This window comes from Chiloscyllium punctatum, chromosome 20, assembly GCF_047496795.1.
Source record: "Chiloscyllium punctatum isolate Juve2018m chromosome 20, sChiPun1.3, whole genome shotgun sequence".
Lineage (NCBI taxonomy): Eukaryota > Metazoa > Chordata > Chondrichthyes > Orectolobiformes > Hemiscylliidae > Chiloscyllium > Chiloscyllium punctatum.
Genome location: NC_092758.1, coordinates 84,104,998 through 84,117,597, shown reverse-complemented (window position 1 = coordinate 84,117,597; position 12,600 = coordinate 84,104,998). Strand labels below are relative to the sequence as shown.

Sequence of the window (12,600 nt, the reverse complement as noted above, 5' to 3'; positions counted from 1 at the left end):
TAGACCAGATCTTAATGTTGAAGCTCTAAATTGGACAAAGTTCAATTTTGTCGGTATTAGGCGAGAACTTTTGAAAGCTGATTGGAAGCAGATGCTTTCAGGTAAAGAGACGGCTGGAAAATGGGAAACCTTCAGAAATGAGATAACAAGAATCCAGAGAAAGTATATTCCTGTCAGGGTGAAAGGAAAGGCTGGTAGGTATAGGGAATGCTGGATGACTAAAGAAGTTGAGGGATTTGTTAAGAAAAAGCAGGAAGTATATGTCAGGTACAGACAGGATAGATCAAGTGAATCCTTAGAAGGGAATAAAGGAAGTAGGAGTATACTTAAGAGGGAAATCAGGAGGGCAAAATGGGGACATGAGATAACTTTGGCAAATAGAATTAAGGAGAATCCAAAGAGTTTTTACAAATATATTAAGGACAAAAGGGTAACTAGGGAGAGAATATGGCCCCTCAAAGATCAGCAAGGTGGCCTTTGTGTGGAGCCACAGAAAAAGGGGGAGATACTAAGCGAGTATTTTGCATCAGTATTTACTGTGGAAAAGGATATGGAAGATATAGACTAGAGGGAAATAGATGGTGACATCTTGCAAAATGTCCAGATTAAGAGGAGGAAGTACTGGATGTCTTGAAATGGGTAAAGGTGGGTAAATCCCCAGGACCTGATCAGGTGTACCCAAGAACTCTGTGGGAAGCTAGAGAAGTGATTGGTGGGCCTCTTGCTGAGATATTTGTATCATCGATAGTCACAGGTGAGGTGCCGGAAGACTGGAGGTTGGCAAACGTGGTGCCACTGTTTAAGAAGAATGGTAAAGACAAGCCAGGGAACTATAGACCGGTGAGCCTGACCTCAGTGGTGGGAAAGTTGTTGGAGGGAATCCTGAGGGACAGGATGTAACTGTATTTGGAAAGGCAAGGACTTTCCTCATTCCTGAAGAAGGGTTCATGCCCGAAACGTCGATTCTCCTGCTCCTTGGATGCTGCCTGACCTGCTGCGCTTTTCCAGCAACACATTTTCAGCTCTGATCTCCAGCATGTGCAGTCCTCACTTTCTCCTCCTGATTAGGGATAGTCAACATGGCTTTGTGCATGGGAAATCATGTCTCACAAACTTGATTGAGTTTTTTGAACAGATAACAAATAGGATTGATGAGGGCAGAGCAGTAGATGTGATCTATATGGACTTCAGTAAGGCATTCGACAAGGTTCCCATGGGAGACTGATTAGCAAGGTTAGATCTCATGGAATACAGGGAGAACTAGCCATTTGGGTATGGAACTGGCTCAAAGGTAGAAGACAGAGGGTGGTGGTGGAGGGTTGTTTTTCAGACTGGAGGACTGTGACCAGTGGAGTGCCACAAGGATAGGTGCTGGGCCCTCTACGTTTTTGTCATTTACATAAATGACAAAATTGGATGCGAGCATAAGAGGTACAGTTAGTAAGTTTGCAGATGACACCAAAATTGGAGGTGCAGTGGACAGCGAAGAGGGTTAACTCAGATTACAACAGGATCTGGACCAGATGGGCCAATGGGCTGAGAAGTGGCAGATGGAGTTTAATTCAGATAAATGCGAGGCGCTTCATTTTGGGAAAGCAAGACTTAGCAGGACTTATACACTTAATGGTAAGGTCCTAGGGAGTGTTGCTGAACAAAGAGACCTTGGAGTGCAGGTTCAAAGCTCCTTGAAAGTGGAGTCACAGGTCGATTGGATAGTGAAGGAAGCATTTAGTATGTTTTCCTTTATTGGTCAGAATATTGAGTACAGGAGTTGGGAGGTCATGCTGCGGCTCTACAGGACATTGGTTAGGCCACTGTTGGAATATTGTGTGCAATTCTGGTCTCCTTCTTATCGGAAAGATGTTGTGAAACTTGAAAGGGTTCAGAACAGATTAACAAGGATGTCACCAGGGTTGGAGGATTTGGACTATAGGGAGAGGCTGAACATGCTGGGGCTGTTTTCTCTGGAGTGTTGGAGGCTGAGGGGTGACTTTATAGAGGTTTACAAAATTATGAGGGCATGGATAGGATAAATAGACAAAGTCTTTACCCTGGGGTTGGGAAATCCAGAACTAGAGGGCATAGGTTTAGGGTGAGAGGGGTAAGATATAAAAGAGACCTAAGGAGCAATGTTTTCACGCAGAGGGTGGCATGTGTATGGAATGAGCTGCCAGAGGAAGTGGTGGAGGCTGGTACAATTGCAACATTTAAGAGGCATCTGGATGGGTATATGAATAGGAAGGGTTGGAGGGATATGGACCAGGTGCTGGCAGGTGGGATTAAATTGGGTTGGGATATCTGATCGGCATGGACGGGTTGGATTGAAGGATCTGTTTCCATGCTGTACACCTCTATGACTCTATGACGGGGGGTGGGTGTGGGGGGAGCTGCAGATAAAGGGGGAAGCTGGAGCAGGGTATTGTAGTGGGGCTAGGTGGAGACAGGAAGACGGTATGACCTGGTTGGTCAATGGGAGGAATGAATCCAGGTGGTAGCAGGGAATGGAAGGGAGGGGGAGGGGCTGGGAAGGGAGTCAGCGGATGGGAAGGGAGGTTACTTGAAATTGGAAAACTCAGTAGGCTGCCCACAGGAAGATGACGCATTGTCCCTCCAATTTGCGGTCGGATTTACTGTGGCAATGGAGGAGGCTGAGGAAGGTCATGTCAGAAAGGAAGTAGGGAGAGGGAATTAAAATGGGCAGAAATATTTCATGTTTACTGATGGAAATTTGACACAAAGAGAAATGAGTTTTCTACAGTCAGACCTTTAGATCTGACATCTGTGAGCTCATAATGCAAACATTCTTAGGTTTTAAATTACACAGATGTAGAACTGAGCCACCGATAGCATTGCTGATGTATATCATTACACCTTCAGCAATGCACCAATGCCAATTCATTCAATGAGATCGTAGGGTAATGATACTATGCGGCAAGGAGGAAGTAAAGGATTACCATTCTGTAGCACTTTCATGACTTCAGGCCATTGAAAAAGTGTTTCAAAGCTGGGGAAGTACACTGAAATGTAGTTACTGCTGATTTGCAATATCTCCTTACTTGAGAAAGCATGTACTGGCATTGGACAGGGGTGCAGAGGAGGTTCATTCAGTTGATTCTGGAGTAAAGAGGGTTGGCTTATGAGTAGAGATTGATCAGACTGGGACTAAATTCATTGGAAGTTAAAAGAATGGGGAGGGATCTCATAGAAACATATAAAATTAGAGAGGGAATAGATTAGATAGAAGCAGGAATGTTGTCTCCATTGGTGGATGAAACTAGAACTAGAGGGCACAGCCTCAAAATAAGGGGAAGCAGATTGAGGACTGAGTTGAGGAGGAACTTCTTCACCCAAAGAGTTGTGAATCTGTGGAATTCCCTGCCCAGTGAAACAGTTGAGGTTACCTTTTTGAATGTTTTTAAGGTAAAGATAGATAGATTTTTGAACAGTAAATGAACTAAGAGTTATAGTGAGAGGACGGTAAGTGGAACTGAGCCCACGAAAAGATCAGCCATGATCTTATTGAATGGGGGAGCAGGCTCGCAGGGCCAGGCGGCCTACTCCTGCTCCTGGGTCTTATGTTCTGAGGAAATGTGCCAGACTATATTTACACAGCAACATCCCAGAAAGAGTAGTGAGGAACAAATAATTGTTTTTCAGCGATGGAGTCGGAAGGATAAACATTAGCCGTGAAAGAATTCCTTCGACCAGTGTCTTGTGAAAGTTTGGAGGGTAGGCCAGTCACTGTTTAGTTGGTCAATCTACAGCATGATTTGGAGATGCCGGTGGTTGGACTGGGGTGTACAAAGTTAAAAATCACACAACACCAGGTTATAGTCCAACAGGTTTATTTGGAAGCACTAGCTTTCTGAGGTAACTACCTGATGAAGGAATAGCGCTCCAAAAGCTAGTGCTTCCAAATAAACCTGTTGGACTATAATCTGATGTTGCATGATTTTTAACTTTGTACGCCTCTGTCCAACACCAGCACCTCGAAATCTTTCCACAGAAAGCTGCCAGACCTGCTCAGTCTCTCCAGCATTCCCTGTCATTGTTTCAGATTTCCAACCTAAAGCAGACTGCATAACGTGTAACACAATAACAAGCATCAAAAAGTTCCTTTGGACCCTCTGGAGTCCGGTATCTAGACTGTCCTAAAATTGAAACAGTCAATGACGAAAACAAAAACACAACTCTGGAGAGAGAAACATAAGTAATGTTTTGAGTCTAATCCTTTTTCCTCAGAATATCCAAATCCAGGGTCAACTAGTTAACCTTAGACTGAACTGCAATGAGAGAACCACCTTTATCTATAATGATCGGTTTATTAAAGGTCAAAAAGAACAATGGTTCTTGTTATAGATCATCATCTGACAAATGACGCTGAGAAGATGGTAGCAATTATCCAATTAAGGTTCATGCTTCATTTTTATAGATTCTACATATGGAATAGCTTTTCAACAATTATTGGGCAAATGTCAATATTCTGTAAGGATTCAGAGTTTGAGCTGGATCTGTATAAAGTAAACTATGTCAGCAGCTAAAACCATAAATGAGGACTGGGAACAGGTCAGCAGTGAGTGTCTGGATTATCTTCCTTTGAACACATCTCCTCTCAGTCAGCACAGAAACCTTTGAAATGAGGGTCAAACCAGCTTTGCCTCAAGGCTGTATGTAAACCAGACAGTGGGTACATGATGGTTGGAAAGTGGGCAAGCACCAGGATTGCCAATCTACACCCTCCAGCTCAATCACATGAGCCCACCCTGACCATCTGAGTTGTCCTGGGGGTTGGAAGGAATGAATTCCATCTGTAATTCAATACAAAACTAACTGCTACATGCAGAAAAAATAACTAGCGGCCAGTGTGGATTTATCAAGAACAAATCTTGTCAGCAAACACAACTGAGGTATTTGGTGATGTAAGAGTGGAGATTTATGTGAGTAATGGGGTCGATGCTATGTGTGTGAGTTTACATAAGGAACTTGATGTAATGTCACCTCACAATGTCACCTCAACCTTTGTGGGATTAAAGGACCGTGGATGCATGGACTTTGAATTGTCTAAGAGGCAGAGTGCAGCGGTGAACAGTTCAAATCCTGACCTGATACATTTTGTTTTAATTGCAGGTTTCCAGCATCTGCGATATTTTGCTTTAATTTTGTTATAACCATTTTGTATTTTTCAGGGACTACGGTGTATCTTCTGAGGTGAGGACTTGCTGCTACTCTCAGCCCCCGTGTCAGTGCCTGGGACCTAACAGAATGGGGAAAAACAGTGCAAGGTGAATATCAGCAAGTGCCATCAACCATGAAGGGGAGACTCCTGAACCATCAGCGAGCAATGTTTCCTCCTTGCCCGTGCCCACAAAGAACCTAGTTATGAACTACAAAGACTTGTGAAAGTATGAGCAGGACCTTCTACCATGTAGGGGGTTTTTTGTTAATCATTCTCGGGTTATCAGTGGCTCAAAGAGCAAATGAGGACTGCAGATGCTGGAGATCAGAGTCGAGAGTGTGGTGCCTCATTCCTGATGAAGGGCTTATGCCCGAAACATCGATTCTCCTGCTCCTTGGATGCTGCCTGACTTGCTGAGTGTTTTCAGTACCAGACTCTCGACTTAGAGTGTCTCTGGCAAGGCCGGAGTTGTATTAGACGTCATAGAATCCCTGCAGTGTAGATAGAGGCCATTCGGTCTATCCAGACTACTTAGACCATCTCCCCTCATTTCCCATGGCCAATCCACCCTAACCTGCACATCTTTGGACTGTGGAAGGAAACAGGAGCACCCAGAGGAAACCTACGCAGACACGGGGAGAATATGCAAGACCCACAAAGACACAGTCACCCGAGGCGGGAATCAAACCCAGGTCCCTGGTGCTGTGAGGCATCATTGATAACCATTGAACCACTGTGCTGCCCTCAAGAAGGTGCTGGTGACCTTTCTTTTGAGTTGTAGCATATGAGAATGAAGTTCAAAGAATACCAACAGGTTTGTCAGGCATGACCTCCCCTTACTAAATCCATGTTGACTTGTTCTAATCAGACTCTGCTCTTCTTCAGATATTCTTCAAGATAATAATGATTGGAACTTTTTGCATCTATCCAAGAGGAATGCTCTGTCAGTACTCAAGTTGAATGGTAGCCCGTGTGGTTCGGGTGGAATTTGAACCCAAGAACTCAAAGAGAGTTGTGCCGTATGTAACTATAAATACAAACCTAAGAGTATTTGGAACCATTGTTGAATGGAATGTGTTGAGGACTGTCCCAGTTACTCTTTAAGGTTACTCATCATTCTGAAAACTACTCACAGGAAGTCTGATCTTTTGTGTGGAATATATGAATAAGCAAATGGTTGCGACATATACCACAAATAGTGAGGAAGAAATAAAACTGACCCAAGCAATGCAAAATGAAAGTTCTTCTCAATGTCAGTTACTCATCTATTCTTTGTTCATGATCGAATGGTTTTTTTTGTCATAGTGTGGAGTTGAAATGCTTGGAGTATTTATGAGTGTAAACCCAAGTGGGAACAAAATAATGGAAAACAACATTACCTGGTATTATTCTTGAGTGCATTGGACCTCAATGGTGTACTGCAAAGACAAAATCTGGGTTATCTGTTTGAGGAGCAGACGGGTCTGCTATGTTAACAAAAAAGGAGAAAGTGAGGACTGCAGATGCTAGAGATCATATTTGAGAGTGTGGTGCTGGAAAAGCACAGCAGGTCAGGCAGCATCCAAAGAGCAGGAATTCCTGATGAAGGGCTTTTGCCCGAAACGTCAACTCTCCTGCTCCTTGGATGCTGCCTGACCTGCTGTGCTTTTCCAGCGCCATATTCTCGACTCTAATCTCCAGCATCTGCAGTCTTCACTTTTGCCCCATGATACTGAGTAGGCCATTCAGAACTGAGATGAGGCAAGAGTTTTTCACCAGAGGAATTCTGTTTCACACAAGGCTGTGGAGACCAAGTTACTGAATAAATTAAAGAAAGAGATAGATTTTTTTCAATGTTAAAGGTTTATTGGGAGTGAGCGGGAAAAAGGCCATGTGATATTGCACAGCCAAAAATCACATTGAATGGAGGAGCAGGTTAAATTGACTGGTTGGCTTGCACCTGCTTAGAGTTTTGAAGTTTCTGTCATTGAAACTAGCTTTCAATTGCAGATTTATTCATTGAATCTGTATTGATGCAGGGTATCAGCCTTGGTCTCTTGATTCGTGGCCCAGTGACGTTACCATTTCCCGAAATAACAGAATTGAGTTTTGAAAGATTTGTAGCTCAGGTTGAGGTTCTGGATGTAGGTTTGCTTGCTGAGCTGGAAAGTTCATTTTCAGACGTTTCGTCACCACACTAGGAAATGTCTTCAGTGTGCTGCCAGACAAATCACTGCCTAGAATCAAGGCATTCCAACCAGAACTCTATCAACAAACGCATTGACTTGGATCCCATTTAACACCCCCTGAGAAAAAGAACAGGAAGTGATATCACCGTTGGAAATGATGTCATCACAGGAAATGACATCACCAACCCAAGAAAATCCAAACATATAAATAGAAAGTGGGACTACACCACCAGTGTTTCGTCTGGAGGCTCACTGAAGATGTTACCTAGCATGGTGATGAAACATCTGCAAAAGAACCTTCCAGCTCAGTGGGCAAACCTATATCCAGAACAGTATTGATCCTCTGTGGGGTTACTTGTAGGTTTGTGCTATCGGGGAAGTGAAAGCCAAATGCTTCTATCTCAAACAAAGTTGCTCCTCCAACCTCTGGCTACTGGTAAACAGTGTACATTCTACCCTGGACTGGATGCTTGGGCTACATGAAGTTGCATTAGATGAGCTCCCATTGTTTGCTTGTTCTGATGGTCTCAATGCCGGTATACCTATTTGTTGCCAGCTCGCAGGGTTTCACTGACAAAGGCTCTTGGACAGTCCTCAATACAAAGTTAATTCTGATAGGGCAGAAGAGTGGGTGATTTGCATACAGCCTTCAGCAAGCAAAGGATGGGAGTTAGCAGTTCAGGGGGTATACCAGCAATTCAACATGTTTCATCATCATTTGCCTGAACATTACCTGATGGAATTAAGTCAACTTGCATATGATGAGATAGTGATTTGATTTGATTTGTTGTAGTCAAGTGTATCTACATACAGTGAAAAGTTTTGTTTTGCAAGCGTAGTACACAAGGACTAAGGCGCTTAGACAGAGTGAGGCATAACCTTCATCTCTACTGTTACCATTCCCTTGAAATATCTCCTTTAAACATAGGAAACTTGAAAATCCAAGTACTCACATTGCACATCGATTTCGACTTCTGAAGACAAACTGCTTCCCAAATAATTTGTGGCCATGCAGTTGTAGAATCCAGAGTTCTTCCTTGATATTTTTTGGAATAATATATTGCTGCTTACTGTACTTAGAATTTCCGTTCTATTTGTGAATCGATCTTTCTTGTACCAGGTATAGTTAGCTTCAGGAAAGCTGTTGCCAACGCATACAAGTGTAACACAGTCACCTTCTTTTATTTCTTCCTGTGATGCATTCACGAGAATGACTGTGCTTTTCGGAGGGTCTAAATGTATAAAAAAAGAACAACCACTGATCAGTGACATTTAAAGTATGTGGAACACTGCGTTACAGTTACGAGGTGTCAGCATCACCATTATGACTGTCAGAGATATTGTGTAAATTAATGGTTTTGAAAGGGTTAATATTCCTGTTATACCTATTCTGCTGATGCCACACAGTTGCAGGTGGAGACAAGGAATTTTACTCTCACTCTGGCTTAGTCTCTATACCATCCCCCTAAGATTCCAGTGTCAGTGTTTTGATTTGATTTAATTTGATTCATTATTGTCACACGTACCTAAGTACAATGAGATGTTGTGTTTTGTGCCCACTACTGGCAGGTCATAACATACAAAAATCATTGGGTGATTGAACAGAGCGAGGAATACAAAGTTACGGTTGCAGAGAAGGTGTGCAAAAAACAAGATCAACATTAGATTTGAAATTTGAGAAGTTCATTCGGAAGTTTAGTAACAGTGATGAAGAAGCTGCTCCTGAACCTTTTGGCATGTGTGTTTAAGCTTTTGTATTTTCTGCCTGATTGCAGAGGTTGGAAGACAGTATTACTGGGGTAGGATGGGTATTTGATGATGTAGGCTGCCTTTCTGAGCCAGCAACAAGTGTAGATGGAGTCAGTGGATGGAAGGTTGGTTTGTGCGATGGTCTGGGCAAGCAAGCATGACTAAATGTGTTCTTGTGTAACCAACCTTCTTGTAATCTAAGAACAGTGCTTCTGCTGTAGATATTCTGCAGTGGTATATCCTTTACCACTGATCCCTTAGTAGGCCCAAGTTAATGCAAACATAAAGGAAGATTGAGGTCAATGAACTAACTCAAACAACCTTTACTCAGAACCACATACCAATAGAGGTGGCACATACCACAAGGTGCCAGTTGTAGTCATGTGGGAAAAGATCGTAATAGATACAAAATCAGATAGGTTTTGATTTCATGTAACCATGAATTTCAATGTTTCTGACATTTCCCATCTATATTGTACCAACCAAACCAAAGACACCACAGTATACTTACACACATGACTAAAGATAGCACTACATTTTTATATGATGTGGAGGTGCCTGTGTTGGATTGGGGTGGACAAAGTGACACGACACCAGGTTATAGCCCAACAGGTTCATTTGAAATCGCAAACTTTTGAAGCACTGCTCTTTCATCAGGTGAAGTCACTTCACTTATGGAAGGAGCAGAGCTCTGAAAGCTTGTGATTTCAAATAAACCTGCTGGACTATAACCTGCTGTTGTATGACTTCTGATTTTTTTACGTGTTTATATGATTACAGGTTTTTGGCCCAACCACTCTGCTGCTGTTGATATTCTAAATGCATCTCCCTCCATTCTCCTAGCCTTTCAGTATACCTCTTGGGCACTCACTTGATTTCCTTCTAAAGGTGTTGAAACAATTTGCTTTAAGGTTTTCTGGTTCACATTCTAACAATTCACAGGGTGAAACCAGTTCTCCCTATTTCCCTCTTGGATCTATTAACTCTTTTGAATTTATAACTGAGAGATATTCACTTTCTCTTTTGCTGAGGCTTGTGTCCCAATATATAGGTATGCTTTCTCTTTTAATTTGTTGCATACTATTTCCTCCTTCCAAATTAATCCTCCTCTTTAACATCTGCCTACTTGCTTTCCAAAGCCTGCTCTCACTTTGTAGCTTTGACCATAACACATATAACCATGAAATAGGAGCCTTGAGGCCTCTCTTTTTAGATTAGATTAGATTACTTACAGTGTGGAAACAGGCCCTTCAGCCCAACAAGTCCACCCCAACCCTCCGAAGAGCAAGCCACCCAGACCCATTCTCCTACATTTACCCCTTCACCCAACACTACGGGCAATTTAGCACGGCCAATTCACCTAACCTACACATTTCTGGACTTTGGGAGGAAACCAGAGCACCCAGAGGAAACCCACACAGACACGGGGAGAATGTGCAAACTCCACACAGACAATTGCCTGAAGCGGGATTTGAACCCGGGTCTCTGGTGCTGTGAGGCAGCCGTGCTAACCACTGTTGTCACCGTGCCATCTCTGTCAAAGATTAGGGTGGGTCTACTTGTGTTTTGATTAATCTCACTTCTCCTCAATAACATCTTATTCCCTTGTCTAACACAAATATGTCCACCTCCATTTTAAAAATATCCAACGAATGTTTGTATGATTAATCTTTTTTAAAGTCAGCTGACTTCCTGAATAGCACAAATCAGTGTTCAACATGATTAATCATGGTTAACCGTTCCAGAGTTCAAAAGCAAGCATTGACTATTTATTCAACATTAATCTGTTGTGGCTGAAAGGTTTGTTTTCAGATGTTTTCACATCATCCTCGGTAAGATCATCAGTGAGAGTCTCCGGTGAAGCACTGGTAATATGTCCCGCCTCTCTGTTTATCGCTCTTGGTTTCTTAAGGTGGGTGATGTCATTTCCGGTTCTTTTTTCAAGGGAAGGTAGATGGGATCTAAATCCTTGTGTTTATTGATGGAATTCCAGTTAGAATGCCAGGCCTCTAGGAATTCTCATGCATGTCTTTGATTCTCATGTCCTAGGATGTGTGTGTCTATTGTGATCAATCTCTTCCATAACATTTCTCTTGTATGTTTTTCATTACCGAGGGGGCGAAAGACTATCAGGGATGTGTGGGAGTGCAGAGTTGCGATTAAAATCAGGTCAGCCATGATTTTATTGAATCATGGAGTCTGAGTAGCCCACTCTTATTCTTTGTTGATATAAAATAACCAAACCATTAATAATCTTTACAGAAGACATTGGAATCCAAGCCATTAATATGCCCCAGATTGTCTATAATTGAAAGTCACTTGAACTTACATCTTATTTGTAATGTTACGTCAGTTTCATCTGAGTATGGGTATGGTATGTAATTGACCACACATTTGATGGCTGTGTTGTGGTGCTGGTAGGATGGGGTGAATGCAAAATTACTCGTCAATGACCAGGAATATCCAGCCCATTGTTCTTCAGTTCTGGGGACCCAGTCCGTCAGATCAGAGATACCTTCCCAGCTCAGAGTGGCTCGGCCTCTTTGATCAACGTTTGTGGAGGAACAGACCAAAGACACCATTTCGTCACCTTCAATCACTTCTTCTGGGACTCGTATTTCTGGCTTTGTGGGGCGACCTGGAGAGTAAGAAAGTGAAACAAACTTATGGAACAATAGATACTTCACAAAGCTATAAATCCAGAGAAATGTTGAAGAACTGAAGATATTGAAGATAACATTCTCAGTTCTGAACATGCAATTGATGTACAACAGAGGTCTAGGCTTTAGATCTGGTAATGCAGTTGGTTAATATCAGATCGTGTTTACGGGAATATTTCTGGTCTATGCCCCATTTCAGCATACCTAGTTAATTGTGAATATCCCCTGAGATGGGCTAGCGTCACTAAAGGCAAAATACAAATCATTTGCATCCAGACGTCTCATAGAGTCAGACAACATGGAAACAGACCCTCCAGTCCCACTAGTCCATGCCAAACATAATCCCAAACTAAACTAGTCCCACCTGCCTGCTCCTGGCCCATATCCCTCTAAACCTTTCCTATTCATGTACTTATCCAAATGTCTTTTAAACTCTGTAATTATACCCACATCCACCACTTCCTTAGGAAATTCATTCCACACATGAACCACCCCCGTGTCAAAACGTTACCCCTTCTGTCTTGTTTAAATCTGTCTCTTCTCACCTTAAAAGTGTCCCCACCACTCCCCCGTCTTGAAATTCCCTATTCTAGGGAAAAGACAACTACCACTGACTCTATCTATGCATCACATTAAGCAAAGGCCAGTTAGGTTTTAGAATCCATTGCCTGAGAGCAGTGCAGATGGTATCACAAGGGAACTGGATAAAACCATCAAGGAGAAGGACTTGCAGATATGTAAGGAAGGCATAACAGAGTGGGACAAATGGAAATGCTTTCCAAAAGAGCAGGCACAAACTGGATGGGCTGAATGGTCTTCTCTATGTTGTATGATTACGCAATTTTTT

The 12,600-nt window shown here is 42.6% G+C and overlaps 1 protein-coding gene across 2 annotated transcripts in view; it reads right to left on the bottom strand.

Moving 5' to 3' along the window:
* Window positions 1-12,600, bottom strand: part of LOC140492233 (B-cell receptor CD22-like) — a 119,959-nt gene that overhangs the window by 77,265 nt on the left and 30,094 nt on the right. For both annotated transcript variants that reach the window (XM_072591142.1, XM_072591143.1), the window contains exons 4-5: window positions 11,423-11,731; window positions 8,298-8,576 (exon numbers count right to left, since the gene is read on the bottom strand). In XM_072591142.1, coding sequence (XP_072447243.1) covers window positions 8,298-8,576; window positions 11,423-11,731 — 588 coding nt within the window. The remainder of the gene's footprint in view (window positions 1-8,297; window positions 8,577-11,422; window positions 11,732-12,600) is intronic.